General features: G+C 46.9%; 1 protein-coding gene across 1 annotated transcript; it reads right to left on the bottom strand.

Annotated features, from left to right (window-relative positions):
• Positions 1-1,034: 1,034 nt before the first annotated feature.
• ZNF555 (zinc finger protein 555) lies at positions 1,035-14,521 on the bottom strand. Its single transcript, XM_060629808.3, has 4 exons — positions 14,366-14,521; positions 5,950-6,076; positions 5,333-5,516; positions 1,035-4,483 (listed from the first exon to the last, which is right to left on the bottom strand). Exons 1-4 carry the CDS (start codon positions 14,366-14,368, stop codon positions 2,923-2,925), a joined length of 1,875 nt encoding a protein of 624 aa, XP_060485791.2. The 5' UTR covers positions 14,369-14,521; the 3' UTR covers positions 1,035-2,922.
• Between the last annotated feature and the right edge of the window lie 5,524 nt (positions 14,522-20,045).

Raw genomic sequence — 20,045 nt, 5'->3', positions numbered from 1 at the left:
AAAACAAGTGTTGGCAAGCATGTGGAGAAAAAGGAACACTCGTGCATGGTTACTGGGAATACAAGCTGGTGCAGCCACTGTGGAAAACAATATAGAAGTTTCTCAAAAACTTCAAAATAGAACTACCTTATGATCCAGCAGTCGCATTACTGGGTATTTACCTGAAGAATGTAAGCACACTAATTCAAAGGGATACGTGCAGCCCGATGTTTACAGAAGCATTATTTACAATAACCAAAATATGGAAGCAGCCCAAGTGTCCACTGATAGATCAATGGATAGAGATGTGAAGATGCACACACAATGGATCATTCAGCCATAAAAAAAGAAGGAATCTTGCCATTTGCAACAAGGATGGAGCTGGAGTATTATGCTAAGTGAAATCAGTCAGAGAAAGACAAATACCATATGGTTTCACCCATATGTGGAATTTAAGAAACAAAACCAGCAAAAGTGGAAAAAAAAGAGACAAATCAAGAAATAGACTCTCAATTAAGGAGAACTGCCGGTTCCCAGAAGGGACGGAGTAGGGGGATGAGTTGAATAGGTGATGGGGATAAGGAATGTACTTGTGATGAGCACCGTGTGCTGTATGAAATGTTGAATCACTATATTGTAGACCTGAAACTAACATAGCACTATGTTAACTGGAATTAAAATTAAAACTTTTTTTTTAAAAAAACAACCCTTCTTCTCAATGACTGCTCTACCAATTTTAGTTAGCTAAATTCAGTTATTTCTGCCTTCTACAATCACCAAACACAAGCCAAAATCTGAAAATATATCCTTCCAAACACCCTCTGACTGATACATCCCACTGTCCATGTGTTCACTCAAATTGCTTGAATTCAACGCACCCAATTTTCATTGACTACCAGTGTGTTCCCAGTGGTTTGAGTTAGAAAGCTTTGACAAAACAATTATTTAAGGTTTTATTAGCAATGAGTAAGAAATCAGTTTAATAGGAAATTCTTATGCAACAATAAAAAAAGTTACACGACAAAAATGTCTTAAGTTGTATGCACCTGGAAATACTGACTTAGAATGTATAATGCTTACCAAAATTACAGTTGATCTGGGATGCATAATTGCCATGGGATATTTTAATGTGTTCTCTCAGTAAATGAAAAAGAGTATAGCATTTGGTAGAGTTACAGGTTGAATTGTCCACCAAAGTCCTATCCCCGGCACCTCAGAATGTGATCTTATTTAGAAACAGAGTTACCACCAATATAATTAGAGGAGGTGATACTGGAATAGGATGAGCCCTAACTTGATATGTGTGGTCCTTATAAAAAGAACACCAGATGAAGAGATAAACATGCATGTGGGCAGAATGCAGAGTAAAGATCAGTTATATCGCCACAAGCCAATGAACTACCGAAAGCTAGGAGAGGGCTGAAGCAGACCCTTCCTTAGCACCTTCAGAGGAAGCATGGTCTGGCCAATACTTTGAACTTAGACTTCTACCTTCAGAACCATCAGACCAAAATTTCTGTTGTCCTAAGCCACCCGACGGTGGTATTTTGTTACAGCAGCCCCAGAAAAGTAATGCAGTAAGTGCACAGATGATATAAAAACACTGTAAGTTGTGTATTTCTAGGAAATATCTACAAAAGATTTCCCTTGATAAAATACATACTGTTTTTAATGACACATAATCAAACATAACAGTAAAACCCTTAGCAAGAAACAGCATTTGGCTCTCCCAAAATCTAGTATACGAAGGTGTTTTTTTCTCACGTTGAAGGACTGACTCAGCACACTATAAGATGTAATAGGTTAACTAAGTCCCATGTGTTATTTTGCTTTGTAGCAACACTGTAGCTTTTATGGCAGAATCAGGATCACGGAGTCATTAGAAGTATTGAAAATAAGGTGTTCACTATACAAATTAGACCTTATACACATATGTGAAGATCTAGAGAAGAGTGAAATCATAGTATCAGAAAAGATCACTAACCATGAGTCTGAAACAGTGGTCTAGAGGACACATCAGAGTTTGTAAGAATATCCAAACCGTGAGTGCAAGACCACACAAATGGATCCTTTATACGTAGCTCAGGAAGATATTCATGGAAGCCTGCAACTCTGAGAAAAATGGGAATCAAGCACATGGCATTTCTTTTGCACGATACTCTTGACTGGCAGGGCCAAAATCAGGGGAAAAGAGCTCCTTTCCATCTATCACACTTTAATATGGCTCCAAACAGAAATGGCTTCTTCACTTCCACCTTCCAAATCTCGTGCCAAGTTAGGCTATTGGTAAATCTGAACGTAAAGGGAAGGGTTTCTGGGAAATGTAGTTCCCAACACTGCCCACGTTGACATAATACAATCTGGAAGAACCACCTCAAACTCTGTATCTTATATCTCATGGTTGCAAAGTATCTCTCAAGTAAAAGCCTACTGTCCAATTTCCAATCACACTCAAGGGCAAGGAGCAAAGGGAAAAAGTTGAAAGTGACAATTCACATGAGACTATGCTTTGAAGAACTCTGCATAATTATCCATTTCTGCAAACTATTTGTAAAGCAAATGCAATAAGGCTCCTCTGGCCAAATTAAATAAATAGATTCTCAGTGTGGCAGAAAATACGTAACAGGTGATACCCAGGATCTGCCACACCAAGCTAGTAAGAAAATCCCAAGAAATACCAAAGTGTCATTGTTCCAAAAACCCCTTAAAGAATTTAAAGAACTAAAAAACTAAAACTACTTACATATTAAAAATACACTTCAAATCACCAGGAGTCCAACAAACTGTAAAGATAGGTTTATTTACTGAAATGTAGGGGAAAACATAGTATTTGCAAACTTTCGTATGAAAGCTAAGAGTACTTGGAGAGCTATTCTGCACCCAAGTTTTTATCTGTAAAAGAACTAGAAATGCACACCCCATGGGTCCACTTTGATGGGGTTCTCACAAAGGCAGTACCATATTTACAACTTTTATCAGATTTCTCTCCTGGTGTGGATTTTCTGAAGCACGGGGCATGAATTCATCTGCAGAATTTCCCGCAGTGCATAAGTAGTGTCTCTCGGTAGTGTGTATCCTTACATGTCTTCTTAAGGATGAGGAACAACTAAAGGCCTTCCCACACTCCTTACATTCATAGGGTTTCTCTCCAGTGTGCACTCTCATATGTATCGGCAAGGATGACGGCCATTTGAAGACCTTCCCGCATTCCTTACATTCATAGGGCTTCTCCGCGGTATGTGTTCTCACGTGCTGCTGCAGGAGTTCAGGCCAACTGAAAGCTTTCCCGCACTGCTTGCATTCATAGAGTTTCTCTGCGGTGTGCCTTCTCATGTGTTTCTGTAAGGATATGTGGCAATAGAACGCTTTCCCACATAGCTTGCATTGATAGGACTTGTCTCCTGGATGCATCCACACATGTTCTCGAAAGCAAGCAGACAAATTGAAGGCTTTCCCACACTGTTTGCACTCGTAGGGTTTCTCTCTGGTGTGTGTCCTCATATGTCTTCGTAAGGAGATGGGCCAGTTGAAAGTTTTGCCACACTGACTGCATTCATAAGGTTTCTCCCCAGTGTGCACTCTCATATGCCCTCGAAAGGACGAGGGATGGCTGAAGGCTTTCCCACACTGGCTGCACTCATAGGGCTTCTGTCCACCATGAGTCCTTTCGTGTCTTCGAAAGGACTGGGGATAAATGAAGGTTTTCCCGCATTGTTTGCATTCGTAGGGTTTCTCTCCAGTGTGAATCCTTTCGTGTCTCCGGAAGGACTGCAGGTAAATAAAGGTTTTCCCACACTGTTTACATTCGTAGGGCTTCTCTCCAGTGTGTGAGATCATGTGCCTGCGAAAAGCTGAGGAGTAGCTGAAGGCTTCTCCACATTCCTTACATTTATGTGGTGTCTCCCCAGTGTGTGAGATCATATGCCTCCGAAAAGTTGAGGAGTAGCTGAAGGCTTCCCCACATTCCTTACATTTATAGGGCTTCTCTCCAGTGTGCGTTATCATGTGTCTCCGGAAAGTTGAGGAATAACTGAAGGCTTTCCCACATTCCTTGCACTTATATGGCTTCTCTCCAGTGTGAGTTCTCACATGACTAGTAAGACTTGAGAAATCAATGAAGGCCTTCCCACACTGCTGACACTCGTAGGTTTTCTCAGCAGTGTGAATCCTTATGTGCCGGTTGAGGGAAGAGGTACGAGGAAAGGTTTTTCCACATAATTTACATGCGTAGATTCTCTCTCTGTTGTGGGTTCTCCCATGCATTCTTAGGTGTGCACGACAGCTATAGGCCCGCCCACACTCCTGACACCGATACGCTTTGTGTCCAGCGTGCATGGCGATGTGACTCTCGAGGGAGGGACGCCCGAAGACTTTCTCATACTCACTGCATTCATCCTCTTTAACTCCGCAAAGAGTTTTCTCACACAGATTAAGATTTGGAATCTGACTGGAGCCTTCCCTGCACTGACCACTACCTTCAGGGAGTCTCTCCACTACAGGATTTCTGTTAAGAAGAAGAAGCATGTTATCAACAATTGGACTAATGATTTAATATTTACTAATAAGTATCAGGATTACATTCTTAGGGGCGCGTGGATGGCTCAGTCGGTTAGGCGTCCAACTTTGGCTCAGGTCACGATCTCATGATTTGTGAGTTCAAGCCCCGCGTCGGGCTCTGTGCTCACAGCTCAGAGCCTGGAGCCTGCTTTGGATTCTGTGTCTCCTTCTCTCTCTCTACTCCTCCCCTGCTCATGCCCTGTCTCTCTCTGTCTCTCAAAAATAAATAAACGTTAAAAAAAAAAAAGGATTACATTTTCATCAATTTCAGTGAATGTGTAGGCTATCTGATAAAGCAGAGTAAACAATATCATGAGGAGATTGAACCATAGGCATGATGAAAACAGTTTCTTTTTTTTTTTTTAATGTTTACTTATTTCTGAGAGAGACACACACACACAGAGTGTGAGGGAGGGAGGGGCAGAGAGGGAGACACAGAATCTGAAGCAGCCTCCAGGCTCTGAGATGTCAGCACACAGCCCAATGCGGGGCTTGAACCCACGAACCATGAGATCATGACATGAGCCAAAGGCGGGTGCTCAACGGACTGAGCCCCCCAGGCTCCCCGAAAACAGTTTCTTAAACATGGGCTTTTCCTCCTAATTGTTTCCAACTGAATTATGTTTCTAACACTCAACATCAACATCCTATTTAAGGAAATTTTTTTTGTAAAAATTCTGAGTAAACAAATTTGATCTAGGCTCCTGTGGGTGACTTGTTTTCTTTGCTTTTTAAATTTCATGACATATTAGGATTCTCTCCTGGAATACTGCTTTCTCTTGTGAGTGCAGCTCACCTCAGATGTCTCCCCTGGTTTGTGGGCTGATCTTCCGTGCTGAGTTCTTCCCAAATTTTCCCTAAAACGGAGGCCCAGGATTCATTTCTGGTGAACTTTGCCAATTTGTTTTCCTTGGATATTTTATTCCCATAAGCATCCTGCTGAGAAACAGACCCATTGGCCTTCAATTGAGTCTCATCATCTGAAAGCAAAAAGGGAACAAAAGTTTTAAAGGAAGAAGGTACCTGTTAGTTGAAATGACACTGAGGACTTTAGCTGTATCGGGACCTCACCGATACAAGTACGAGGGCTCAAAACGGTAAGCAATTGAATGAAGGCAGTTGAATTCTCATACGATTACATAAACTTCATTGGGCTCCTTAATGACCCATGAAATCGATATTTTCTGATGACACAAAGGGAGCTTGCTTTATAGAAAGAAAAAAAAATCAGTTTAATACAAAGATTCTCATTCTCATGCAGACATTATAAGATTCTAGCTCTCTGATGGTTGTGACCCTGGCTTACTAATTAATAAGCATTCCCTTTCCACATTTAAAATCTTGAAACAGGCTTGATGTGTAAGAAAGGCTTGTTCTCCAAACAACCAAGTGAAGGAATGAGGTCATTCTTACCCACTGCGGCCAGGTTTTTCAAGTTTTCCAGCATCACATCTCTGTAGAGCTTCCTCTGAGCAGAATCCAGCAAAGCCCACTCCTCCAGGGTAAAGTCCACAGCCACATCCTCAAAGACCACTGAGTCCTAAAACACCCAACATATGTGCAGAAGGAAAGTTGAGACTCTAGAGCAAGTCAATTCCATTCACGGGACATTCAGACAAGACCCTGTGGTCACCCAACATCCACTCTATGACTCAATCATCAGATCTCTCACTCTGTCCACACTTACATCCTCCTCACAAGTTTAACAGTCCCACTCACCCTACTGAACTTATCTTTACACTCTTACTGCAACCACAGCAAATCTCATTCTCCTTTAACCAAAGGGTTCGGACCACAATGGAGAATTCACAGAACAGCTCTCCAAATGAATCAGATATTTGCATTTTAAGACCCACCGGTCCTTTGTGATACAAACTACTTTCGCTCCTTCCCTGTTGCGCACCATGTCAAGCCCCAGGTCAAACGTGGGTGAGGTTTTATGAAATAAGAACACACTTGAGGATTGGGGACTTTTCCTTCCTGAGAGACTTGGTGGAACCCGACTCGCAGCAGGGGCCAACTGACCACAACATCTTAACTCCAGGCCCTAAGTAGACAGGTCCTACTGGCTAAATGACAAAATTCTCTTGAGGAAGTACTGTTTATGTATTTGTGTCATACAGGAATAGGATAGAAAGTTGTTGAGAAGTCAGAGCTCAGGGAAGAGGAAACAGGCATGAGAACTCAGACCTGCATCCATTCATTCCCCACACTGCCGAGTCTCCGTGCGACTGCCCGCCGGACCCCCACCAGACAAGTGTTATCTGGTGACAAGCAGCTCTTCCCACCAGAAACATGGAAGAGTACTGAGGATAAGGTTGAGTCCCATCCCACCAGGGGGTTAACTGAAGTCAAAAGCACCCATCAGTGAATTTGCCCTTGATGATAAAAACAGATCGGGTTAGGCAGTGCCTTCCTACAAAGGAAACCCTCCCACGTATCAAGTTGCAGGTAAAAGCTCCCCCCTCCATACGTCATCCCAGAGGCCATGCTCTCAATTTCTCTCCTCCCCCTGTCCCTCCCCTGCTGGGCACGTGAGCATGTCAGGCCAACCCCTGAGAGCACAGGACCCACTGAGCTGCATGCCTCCCTTGAACCCTGGTCTTTTAAAAAGTTCACTGGCCCACTGACATCTATGAGCAGGAGAAAATACTCTCAGTCGGCAGTTCTGCTGCCAGAATTTACCTGTTCAACAGGGTAGCAGCTGAATGGGAAAATCCCCGTGACGGGCACAGGGAGCAACCGGTCCCTGAGTCAGCTGCACTGTTCTTAGTTATCTTATGCTTCTTCCAGTGAATCCCCACTCCTAGTGTGCAGGAAACGTGCCATCAGGGGCCTTAACTTTATTTGTAGACACAACACCTGGCCAGGCTGGTGTCTGGGAACCTGGGTTTCAGGTTTCACACCAGCCTGACTGATCTCACCCACGGTGTCTAAACTGTGCACGTGACATGTTAATACGCAACACCTGCCTTCCTTCTGGGAGTCTGGAGTCAAAATGCCGGGCGCTGGGTCTCTACCAAGACTCCCTGCGTGACGGTACCTCCCGCGTCGTCAAGACTCACTGCTGGGCGCACTCCGTGTGACTCCACCGGGAAAGAACACTTTTCCCCACGTGCCTGTTCCCTGTGCTAACTCTGCTGTGTCTCCGTTTGTTGTAACAGATCACAGTCACGAGTAAAACTATACGCTACGTCACGAGGGTCCTGCTCGCAGGACGCAAGGATGGTCTTGGGGGACACCGGACACAGTTGGCATCGGAAGTGGAATCTGCTAGAACACCCCTGGCTCACTGAAACATAGCAGAAGCCATGTGTATGGAGAGAAGGTGTGGAGAGCCAGCTGAGCTGCAGTCTGTCATGAATCAAGAGTTGACAGAGGTAAAGATGACAGAGGTCCATCCCCAGGGGGGCTGGCGCGCTGGGTATCCTGCTGCTTTGGGCCATGCTATCTGAGCGAGAAGACTCAAACAAAACACAGCTCTGGTGAGGTCTCTCATTTTTGTCCTCTCTCCCAGGCAGGAGGAGAAAGGGCCCCCAGGTTCCCAAGGGTAAACTATGGATGGGCAAAATATATGAAAAGTTTGCATTGCGCTGGGAGAAAAAAATTAGTTAAATCAGTTTCCAGGACTGGAGCAGAACTTCAGATAAACCAAGGGAACAGGGGCGGGGATCCTCTCCCCATCCTTCTGCCTGGTTGCTGCTGGGCTGCCGCAGCCTCCCGGCCCACCCCTCACATGGCAGCGGGGATCGTCCCTGGCAGCTGGAGCGTTACCCAGTAAATGCTGGACTCACTACGAGGGCCTCATCGTGGGTTACGCTGTCTCCCAAAAAGGTATGCTGAAATCCTAACCCTTGGTATCTATGAATGTGACCTTCCTTGGAAATAAGATCTTTGCAAACGTAACCCAGTTAAGACAAGGTCGGTAGGATGGGCCCGAATCCAATCCGGCTGGTGGCATCCTGAAGGGGGAATGCCAATGCAAGGTCAAGGACACGCAGGGACGGCAGCCACGTGAAGATGGGGTGCAGAGATTGGAATTGTGCTGTCACCAACAAAAGAACACCCGGGGCTGCCCGAGGCCGTAAGACACCAGGATGACACAGAAGCACAACCCTCCGCCCTCTTGATCTTGGGCTTCCAGCCTCCAGAATCTGAGAGAGTGAGTTCTGAAGCCACCCGGTTTATGGTCACTTGTTACGGCAACACTACAGAACTCAAACGGCTTCAAATAAGTCTGTGATGAGGAAAAAGGGAAAAGGTGGTTTTGTGGTTTTTTTACTTAAATTGGTTTTGTTTCGTGGCTACTGCATCTGCAAGTAAGATAAAAAGGGACGCACATGCCTGTGATGTAATAAATGCTAAAGGAATCATCCCAATCAGTGCAGGGAAACAGTGTGGACAGGACACGACCCCTTTGCTTGTTGCCACTGGTGCATGGGGTGGAATTTAAACTCCTAACTGGTAGAACAAGTTTAGGTTTTTTACTGGGTTTTTACCTACCGCAGGTTCACAACAAGAGGGAAACAGTGAAGCAGGCAATCTCTAAATGGAGAGATGCTTTGGGAATTTTAAGTACAAGTTTTCAGCTTGCCAAAGAGCTCTTACAAAAACCTACTTCTTTTTCTTTCTTTTTTTTTTTTTTAAAGTTTATTATTTTTGAGAGGGTGAGAGACAGGGCGTGAGCAGGGGAGGGGCAGAGAGGGAGATACAGAATCCAAAGCAGCTCCAGGCTCTGAGCTGTCAGCACAGACCCCGACGCGGGGCTCGAACCCACAAACTGCAAGATCATGACCTGAACTGAAGTCAAATGCTCAACTGACTGAACCACCACCGAGGCGCCCCACCAAAACCCATTTCTGATGGCCGCTAGAGGCAGACGACGGTCCGGCAGTGCGTCACGTGGACTCGGATGAGAGCAGGGACCGCACGTGCAGCTTGGAACACACGGTTCTGACCCTGCAGCGTCTCAGCTCTGCTGCTTCTAAAAGAGGCCCCTGGTGATTTGGAGAATTGCGAACCGCCTGAACTTGACTGCAAGCTAACGGCCCGCGGTGTCCGCAATGGCTGTTTCAGCCTCACTGCACGCTGGGCTGTTCTGAAAGCAGGCGCAAGCTCCAGGAACAGGACTCTGACTGGGAACCCTGCAAACTTAGGACGCTTGTCTGAGGTCCTAACCCACGAAAACCTCCAGGTGGTCCATCTGGGTCACTCGCGGTTGCCGGTGATGAAGGCCTTGTTCTCCAATGAGACAATCTGAAATCAAGCTGTTCGTTTCCGTTACTTTCCGCACAGACCACCCCCAGATGCCGTCCCCACTGGTGAGGTGGACGAACTAGCGTTGTGGGTCACAAAAGTGTCCGAAGGTGACCACCGCAGGCATCCCTGCTAACAGGGACCAGACTGCGTTACTTCAAATAGGCTGCCCTGAGGGCGCCTGGTGGCTCGGATGGCTAAGCGTCCGACTCATGACCTGAGCCAAAGTCGGATGCGGTCATGATCTCAAGGTTCGTGAGTTCAAGCTCCACACTGGGCTCTGTGCTGACAGCTCAGAGCCTGGAGCCTGCTTCATATTCTATCTCCCTCCCTCTTTGCCCCTCCCCCACTCACACCCTGTCTCCCTCTCTCTCAAAAATAAATAAAAATATTTTTAAAAACAATAATAAATAGGCTGCACTGAAAACTCCAGGGCAAGCCCCCCCCCCCCCCCCCCCAGAGTCCACAGTGGGGACCCGCTGACCCGGCTGCCTAATGCATATCCCATCAGGACACTATCTTATCCCTGAAAGACACTCGAGTCAGCCAGAGTTGTGCCATGCCAGAACGGACACCTGAGGCCAGGTGAAAATAAAACAATACAGAAATTTTGAGGATGAAGCTTCCTAATGTTCTAAGACCTTTACCTTTATGATCAACGGGATTTGCTTGAACTGGACAAGTCAGGACCCATAAAGGGCATAACCGAAACCAATACTGCAGACTGGTCTCACTCGGCTACACAGGGTGCCACTGATAATAATTTTGCTGTAAAGATGTCTTGTCCAAGGGCCAAAGGAACGGACTGTTCAAAAAAATTTGTTTTTGATGTTTTTATTTATTTTTGAGACAGAGAGAGACACAGCATGAGCAGGGGAGGGGCAGAGAGAGAGGGAGACACAGAATCTGAAGCAGGCTCCAGGCTCCGAGCCGTCAGCCCAGAGCCTGACGCGGGGCTCGAACTCACGGACCGCGAGATCGTGACCTGAGCTGAAGTCGGATGCTTCACCGACTGAGCCACCCAGGCGCCTCAATTTTATTTTATTTTTAAAATGTTTATTTTTGAGAGACAGAACGCAAGCTGGGGAGGGGCAGAGAGAGACCGGGGGGGACACAGAATCCAAAGCAGGCTCCAGGCTCTGAGCTGTCAGCACAGAGCCCGATGCGGGGCTCGGACTCCCAAACCGTGAGATCATGACCTGAGCCGAAGTTGGACGTTCAACCGACTGAGCCACCCGGGCGCCCCTGGTCTATGGCATTTTTGTTACAGCAGCCCCAGCAGATGGAGACAGGGACTCCCAACACACCTGGCTCAAACGCACCATCTTTATGACATTAATTTTTTAAGTGCCATGCAGAACCCAGTATATGCAAAAGATTCTGCCAAAAGCCTCGTAGACATTAGCTCGTATATTCTTAAAAACTCCGCAAAGCAGGTCTTATTAAAACTGGCTCACGGCAGAGGAAGTGCAGGCCGGTCGGTAACATCCCCGAAACTCCTCCAACCCCTGCACTTGTACACACACCGTGTGGTGGTTTCTCTGTTGTGACTGCTGTTTCCCAGTGTGGTAAGAAGAATGCACTGACTTCTGCCGGGCACTAAGGTGAGGAGGCAACAGGAACCTCTCCTATTGCCCTCGTGCCCTCACGCTCCTGCTCGTGGCAGAGCCCTGTGTCCCTGCAGGACCGCTCTGTCTGAGGACCTTACCTCTGGCTCTTCCGCGGAGTGAACTGTATTCAGGTCGCGGTTACTTGGGTCCTAGAACCTGCGGGCACCGGGGCTGCAGCACTGAACAAAACAAGAATTCTGAACCACGTGGATTTTAAATTCTCTTGGGAGGAAAATGATAAATAAGAAAATCAAGTTGCCGTACTACGGGAAATGTGCCACACAAGCAGGTTCGGAAGAACGTATATATGTTGACGTGTGTGTTTGTGTAGATACATATGAATGGCTGGCTGCAGGGCAGAGGGGAGGAGAGCAGGAAAATTAATCATTTCTGATTATACTGCAGTTGGATACCTCAATCGCTAAAAAACATACACACGTGTACGTGTTACATACACACATGTAACGATATGCATGTACGGAACTCTATGGGCAGAACCACAAATATACACATACAAGTCTTCATATACTTCTACGTATTCGTTACCCCTGGAGAGGGAGAGGGCCTGCCTGGGGTTCACTTCGAGTGGGGCTTCTCGTGTGAAGGCTTGTTCTACATTTACGGCTGAATTTCACTGCACGGAGGGTTCTTTTTTAAGGTATCTGTCAACCGAACCTGTGTCAAATGCATTTTCCTGCATTAGTGCTATATTACACAACAGAATATGCTAAAACCAATTCGTGTGATTTACGTGTAATGCTCCCAAGAGACGTCAAAAGCCATTTTATAATATTCAGCAATCATACGTAAAAAAATCTTACCACTGGGAAATGATGGTAACATGCCCAACCTGGTCAAGGAAAACCAATGAAAGAAGGTTCAAAAGAGAACAAAGATCATACAAAACGGTATGAAGCTCGTTGTTTCCTCCAAAACAATTGGGTACAAATCAGGTATGCCCGGCACCTCACTCTTGATTTAATCAACATTATACTAGAGATCTGATCCAGTACCACCAGAAAATAAACACAGGTCCAATACTAGAAAACAAACACTGGTCTTCGTGCCTAAGCTTAAAAACTGTATATACGGTGGGGCGCCTGGGTGGATCGGTCGGTTAAGCGTCCGACTTCGGCTCAGGTCATGCTCTCACGGTCCGTGAGTTCGAGCCCCGCGTCGGGCTCTGTGCTGACCGCTCAGAGCCTGGAGCCTGTTTCAGATTCTGTGTCTCCCTCTCTCTCTGCCCCTCCCCTGTTCATGCTCTGTCTCTCTCTGTCTCAAAAATAAATAAACGTTAAAAAAAACATTTTTTTTTTTTTAAACTATATACGGGACACCGACGTAACAAAAATGACAGTCACAAAATAAGATTTTTAACAAGATTCCAGGATAAAAATTCAATATGAAACCAAATTTCATTAACAGCAAGTCAAAAATTCATTTAAAAAAGATACCACATACCATGGTGAAAACCAAATTTCAGTAGTATCAAATAAGTAAAATGAAAGCTATAGAAAGAGCCAAATGGAAAAATCTGAAACCATTAAGGGTTAATACCCAAAAAGAAATAAATGGAAAGAAAGCACAGAGACGAGATCTCACTGTTACTAAGATACCAACCCTCCCAAGACAGACCTACGGTCTTCGTAATATTCTATTAAACCCACAAGCCCAAGTGTGGTTTTTTTGGGGGGACTAGACAAAGAGTAATTCTGCAAATCTAACAGGAAGAACAAATGTCCAAGGACAGGCAAAGTGTTCTAAATAACAAGGCAGGGCCTGCCGACACTCGGGATTTTAAGGCAACAGCACTCCGACATGGTGGAAGACGGCCGAATCAATGGGAAACGGGTCCAGGCCTACGGGGAAACTCGATTCACGGCGGGACAGCCCCTGAAGAGCGGAGGCAGAAATGATGAACACTTTAATTCATGAGACAGGGACAGGCTGACTTCTAAATAACAAAGATGCTTGCATTCCTACCCCTTCCAGGGACACTAATTTGTTGCACATTACAGCAAAGTGTATCAGCAATAAAAGGAAAGGGTACTGTCACAAATGCTCCACGCGGCCCACTCAACGAGATTGGCCAACCAATCTCACAGACTGCTTTATCCTTCTAATTTACCAACTGACCTACCACGCTTTGCGGAAGGGTATTCGTTCCTCCGCAGCCCACGGGAAGGGAGATGTTCTCTATTCCTCGGACACTCTTTTCCCCAGAAAGGCTTTCCCGGGGAGGCCCGGGATTCCACCTGTCATCGCCCAAAGGCACAGACCTGCGAAACTTACTACACACGGGGACGGACTTCCAGAGAACGTTTAACAAATGAAATGTAAGACATTTTCTTATTTTTCTGAAATCCACTCCTTTGAAAACATTTCATGCTCGCCTTCGCGCTGTTAACTAAACGGGTTTGACATCTGCTAAAACACCGAAGTTCCGGTAAGTGAATACATCTTCTCGGGGTGGGGGGGGAGGGGGACGAACCAGGCAGGCGCGGTGCAGGGCCCCCGCACTGCACCCCGGAACAAAGGGCGCCGACCCCGGGCCCGCTGCAGGTGTTGAGGGGAGGGCATGACGCTTCGCAGGAGGCCGCACCAGCCCCCCGCAGGGGGGAACCCAGGCGCCGGAACCGCCTCTCCCCTCAGCCCCAGATCCAGTCGGCTGTCTGCCACGTCCCTCCCAGGAGCGGTTACCTGGGGCCAATGATCTGTCAGGGGGTCCCCCCACCCCGATCCCAGGGCCCCAGGCAGGTCCCCCCACACTCCTCGCCCGCCCCCCGAGGTGGGGGGCAACCCAAGACTGCGAGTCCCCAACATCCCCCCCTCCCTCGCCCGAAGGCGGAGACTCGGGTCGGGAGCCCCGGGGACGGGGACACCCGGGCCGCGGCCGCAGGGAGCGGGTTCCGGCCGGATGGAACCAGCTAGTCCCGGTCTCGGCCCGGGCCGCGCGCACTCACCATGTCGGGGCCCGGCTCCGAGCTCTCCGGGGAAGACGTCTTCCCCGCGGGCCCGAAGGCCGGGCAGGCGAGAGGAGGACACCTGGGTCCGCGCGGGCAGGTGCGCAGGAGCCCCCGGGACCTGCCCGGAGCCACGTCCACGCGGCCGCAAGCGCGCCCGCCCCCGCGCCTGATTGGACGGTGTTCCGGGCCTCCGCGCCCTGATTGGATGGTGCTCGGGGTCCTCCCTCTCCCAGGGCTCCTGATTGGATACTTTTCCGAGACCCGCCTCTGGTGCCCTTGATTGGACAGTGCTCCTCACTCAAGTCCCTGATTGGCTAGTCCTCCAGGCACCGCCCCCGGGGGCCCCTGATTGTGTTTCGAGAAACGCCCCTGTCGTTCTGATTGGACGGTTCTCCGTGACCACACCCCTGCACCTGAGTGACAGGCCGTCCCGACACACGTGGCTGACCCGCGCGCTCCGGATGTGCGCCGGGAGTTGAGCCTCCGGGTGGCGCGGCGTGGCAGGCCCTGACCTCCTGACTCGGTTTCCCCGCGGAGCGTCCCCTGCCCGGAGCCGGGCCCGGGAAGACAGGGCCGCAAGGCCCAGAGGCGAGGTGACCGTGGACGAGTACTCTTTGTTCAAGAACAAAGACCCTACGCAGTGACGTCACCGCACGGAAGGCCGGGTCGGGCTCGGGGTTCAGGAGTGACCTTTGACATCTGAGGCTCCGGCCCCGTCCCGGTGCTGGAGGTCCGCTAATCGCGGGGGATCGGGACCTGGCGCCCCGCCCCAGTGCGGGCAGCTTTTGAAACCCGCAGGTGTGCGTTTTACGCTGCAGAGAGATGTATTTCGAATCAGGTTTCTGTTGTGTCCCCAGGGAATTCTGCAGACTGAAAGCGTGATGTCCCCGAGGCAATTGAGTTTCTGTCTTAACTGATTTGAAACAACAGGAAAGCTTCTGTAAAGCTATGGGACGGACCTGAAAACACTTAATAAATGGGGGCTTAACACCCAAGGTATCTAATAAGGCCTACCCACTTAAGAAAACTGTGCCCAGGCTGGGTCTGGACGTCCAAACTCTTGGTACCACTTACTTGATTTACAAACAGAATTAAAAAAAAAAAAAAAAAAAAATTATGGGGGGTTTGCAAAAAGGTTTTATACGCTGTCATAAAAATTAGTGTTTAGAAAATTAACACATAAAAAGCTTCGAGTTAAAAATAAATGACTTGTTGGATTCATAAGCTATTTAAAGTGCGATTATATACTTTTTCGCTTAATATGGATTAATAATGAAAGCGAAATTTCAATAAATCAGCATGAGATTTAGAAGTCTGCCTTAAGACTGGGTTCTGGCATGAACCTCCAGCACCGTCTGCCTGCCATAGTGTGTTCAGATAAATACCCTGTAAGCATCACTCATAAAGGACATGTCATTTCATTCACTAAGGTGAAAAATGAGGCTGATCTCGGAATCCCTCACAAAACATTCATTGCACAGAGAAGAAAGTAAAAGTGTAGCAACCTGAGGGGGAAGAAGTGTGAGTCAAGTTATTTGAGATGTGATTCATGTATGGAGGTAACAAAGGCATTCTCAAACGCCCAGAGTGACAGGACAGGAAGGAGCAGACCCCTTCTCCCTCCTGCTGCCTCCATCCACCCTGCGGTTAGAAGGTTCTAGTATTCGGGGAGCCGCTGGCAAACTAGAAATGTGGTTTCCTGCATGTTCAGCCCACTTCAACCCCGCATCGTAAAGCCAAGTATGAAAGATGTGGCCAGCAGAATAAAGGTGCACACGTGGTGATCACCAGAACCTGTGAACATGGCCCCGCGCACGGCAAAAGGGACTTTGCAGAAGTGATTAAGGACCCTGAGGTGGGGGTGGCCCTGGGTTCCCAGGCAGCCCAGCGTCCTCAGGAGGTCCTCAGGAGACAAAGGCAGGGGCTAGGAGTCAGAGAGATGGTCAGACCCCCAGCTGCTGGCTGTGACGATGTCGGAGGGATCTCAGGCCAAGGAGTTTGGGTGGCTTCTAGAAGCCAGATAAAGGTGAGGGAAGGGATTCTCTCTCAGGGTCTCCAAAAAGAAGACGGCCTTGCCAACACCTTGATTTTAGACTTCTGACCTCCAGAACTGTTGTAAGAAATTGGTTAAGTCACTAAGTATGCAGGAATCTGTTACAGCAGTGACAGGAAGTTCACCAGATGGCTCTGAAGCAGAGGAAAATGGCTCAGCATGGGGCACAAAGAACGCCTCTTGCCAGCCTGAGTTTTTGTGAGACGACTTTGAACTTTCCACGGGCTCCTTCAACATGACTCTGCTCCCACACCGGCACATCTTGGAGTGATCTGACCGTTTTTTAGAGAACGATGTCTTTGCATCTTTGTGTTTGAAAGGTAGCACTTTTCAGATAGATGATATTCTGACTAGAGATTTTATCCAAACCGTAAGCATCCATTCGTAAGGCGTTGGGAGGGCTGGTTTTTGCATTCCTCAAAGAAGTATCTCCTAATGATAACCACAACATGGGGAGAAGGGGAGCACTTTCAACCCGTCACCCAACGTTTCAACCATACAGAACATGCCGCAACATTTTCAGTACTCATGTATCTACTGCCAAGATGTATGAAATCCTATCGGTTTACCATCCTCTATCAGATTTCTTGAAAGAAATCTGATACATTACAGGGGCACCTGGGTGGCTCAGTGGGTTGAGCATCCGACTTCGGCTCGGGTCATGATCTCACAGTTCATGGGTTCGAGCCCCGTGTCAGGCTCTGTGCTGACCGCTCGAAGCCTGGAGCCTGCTTCAGATTCTGTGTCTCCCTCTCTCTCTGCCCCTTGCCCGCTCACACTGTCTCTCTCTCTCTCTCTCTCTCTCTCTCTCCCTCTGTTTCTTAAAAATAAATAAACATGAAAAATAAATAAGATAAAATAGAAAACATCACAGATAGAGTTGAAACGCCCTGTGTATCACCTCCAGAATCCCAAGATCCCTTCCACATCCTCCCAGAGGAAACCATAATCACAAATTTAGTGCGTATTATTGCCATGACATACACTTGGATCCACAAACTATATATAACATTTTCCCAACTTTCAATTTTAAAGTGCCCTTATATACTATACACACTCTGTGACTCGACCTTTTTATCCTACAAAAGCTGCTTAATATTGATAATCACTACAGGTTTCATTATAGGGTTTAATGTAATAAAATAAAATACCAAAAGAAACTGAACCAGGAAATACACCTTCCAAAAACACCAGCAAAGAAATACGCTCCACCAATACAAACAACAGTAGAAGACAGAAAATAAAAGCTTCAAAAATAAGAAAAACGACATAAAATACATCAGAATTAAAGCCAACAACATTTATCAAAGCAATAATTGGCATAAATGTGTCCTTTAAAAACAAATGGATTTTCTGCTTTGAATCCTAAAGCAAAATTCAATTATGTACTAAAAATGAGAGATGCAAGGAATTTTAAAGGTTGAAATTCACAGGAGGTGAAAAATTATTCCAAAATTAAAGGCTAGTTTTGTTTAAAAAGCAGAGGTGGGGTGCCTGGGTGGCTCAGTCGGTTAAGCGTCCTACTTGAGCTCAGGTCATGATCTCACGGTTCGTGGGTTCAAGCCCCACGTCAGGCTCTGTGCTGACAGCTCAGAGCCTGGAGCCTGCTTCGGATTCTGTGTCTCCCTCTCTCTCTGCCCATCCGCTATTAGCACTCTTCTTTCTCTCAAAAATAAATGAACATTTAAAAAAATTTTTTAATGCATATTACTGGGCACCAACTCTCACTTGTTAAATCTGAACGTCCTGACGTGAAATTTGACAGCCAATGATTAAAAAGGTTGATGTAGCAGGCAAGCCAGATTCCAAAGCATAAAAACAAAGAACACAGCTTCTCCCCAAGATCTAGAGAACATTTTAAAACTTGATCACAGGGTACACCACACAGTGAAACTCAACACGTTTCAAAGATTCAGGACAGTAGACACATTCTCAGACCACAGCACAATAAAGCAGAAATTTAACAAGATAATAAAGATACTGGGGATCTACAGAAAGCCCACAGAAAACATCATACTCCATGGTGAAGGACTGAATGCTTTTCCCCTAAGATCTGGAATAAAGCAAGGAGGTGTGTTCTCAACACTCCTGTTCAATATTGTACTAAAGGATTGAGCCAGTGCAATCAGACAAGAAAAAGAATTTGTTTTTAAAGAGAGGGAGATGGGAATTTAAACACCAAGAAATTTAAAATATATATATACATTCTCTCTCAAAATACTTTGAGTGAGATAAATAAAAAAAAAATGTTGTAAATATTTTTCCTAATGGGCTCCGTGTCCATAATCTCACAACCTTGAGATCAAGAGTCACACACTCTACTAACTGAGCCAGCCAGGTGCCCCTCTAAATAGTTTTGAAATATGTGACAACAAAGCTAAACGAAAGCTTCCCTCTGGTTAAAGTCCTCACCTTGGAAGCTCTGGTGACTCACATTTCAAATTAAATATCAGGTTGTCAGAAAGGCCCCGAGGTTAGTCACTCTCTTTTTATCTATCACGGCATCATCCTGTTTACGTCCCCAAGAGCACAACCAAAATCTGTAATTATTTAAAGTATTTGGTTAGCGATTTCACATCTGTCCCTGCCCCTCACTCCATCATGGATCTGGCTATACAATGAGCAGAGTTCACTGCAAAATGAAAACCTAGCAGGGGGATCCTCTGAATATCAAGATGGGGGGCACCTGGGCGGCTCAGTCGGTTAATCGTCCAACTCTTGATTTTGGCTTATGTCATGATCTCATGATTTGTGGGATCAAGCCCTGTGTCGGGCTCTATGCTGATGGCACAGAGCCTGCCTGGGATTCTCTCTCTCTCCCTCTCTCTGCCTGTATCCTGCTTGTGCTCTCTCTCTCAAAAATAAACATTAAAAAAATATATATATATGGGCACCTGGGTGGCTCAGTCGGTTAAGCACCAGACTTCGGCTCAGGTCATGATCTCATGGTTCGTGGGTTCGAGCCCTGCGTCAAGCTCTGTACTGACAGCTCAGAGCCTGGAGCCTGCTTCGGATTCTGTGTCTCCGTCTCTCTCTGCCCCTGCTCAGTTCATGCTCTATCTCTCTCAAAAATAAACATAAAAAAAAAGAATATCAATATGGATACACTAGAGTATTTAACCAATCACAGGACCTTTCTGAGACACACTTGGGTGACTGCACACATCACAACCGACGAGGCCGTCCTGCTTCCCCACTCCTCGAATATATGTGCAGGGAGGGCAGACACCTCATCTACCTTATGCACAGCCACCTAGCACAAGGAGTTCCCAACAACTGTTGGAGGGAGCAAGGGATAGAGGCCAGAAAACACTGCACTTGTGACACCCCGACGTCAGCCAGCCCTCAGAACTGGATGAAAGCTACAGATGCTTCCCCAGGTGACGCGCTATGCCCCAACATACATCCTGCGTCGAGCACAAGACTGTTCGTGGAGCCCTTAAAGAAACGTATCCATCAGCCCAGTAGGGTCTACACAGACCCCAGATGAGGGATCCCTACTTTAGAGAAAGGCAGCGACAAACGACGTGATCAGGTACCACTTAGGTGAGAGGAGACCCGACAGGCAACCTTCCTCATCAGCGGCAGAGAAAGGGGAAGATCTAGACAAAGGTCAAATGACTT

Source organism: Panthera onca, chromosome A2 (genome assembly GCF_046562875.1).
Source record: "Panthera onca isolate mPanOnc1 chromosome A2, mPanOnc1 haplotype 2, whole genome shotgun sequence".
Classification (NCBI taxonomy): Eukaryota; Metazoa; Chordata; class Mammalia; order Carnivora; family Felidae; genus Panthera; species Panthera onca.
The sequence above is the reverse complement of the archived record's forward strand: the minus strand, read 5'-3'. Positions and strand labels throughout refer to the sequence as shown.

Excerpts from the sequence above, each read along its gene's own strand:
- ZNF555 (XM_060629808.3), bottom strand. Across the intron at positions 5,517-5,949 it reads GAAAAACCTGGCCGCAGTGG|ATGATGAGACTCAATTGAAG; the intron begins GTAAGAATGACC and ends TTTTGCTTTCAG. Across the intron at positions 4,484-5,332 it reads AACCAGGGGAGACATCTGAG|AAATCCTGTAGTGGAGAGAC; the intron begins GTGAGCTGCACT and ends TCTTCTTAACAG.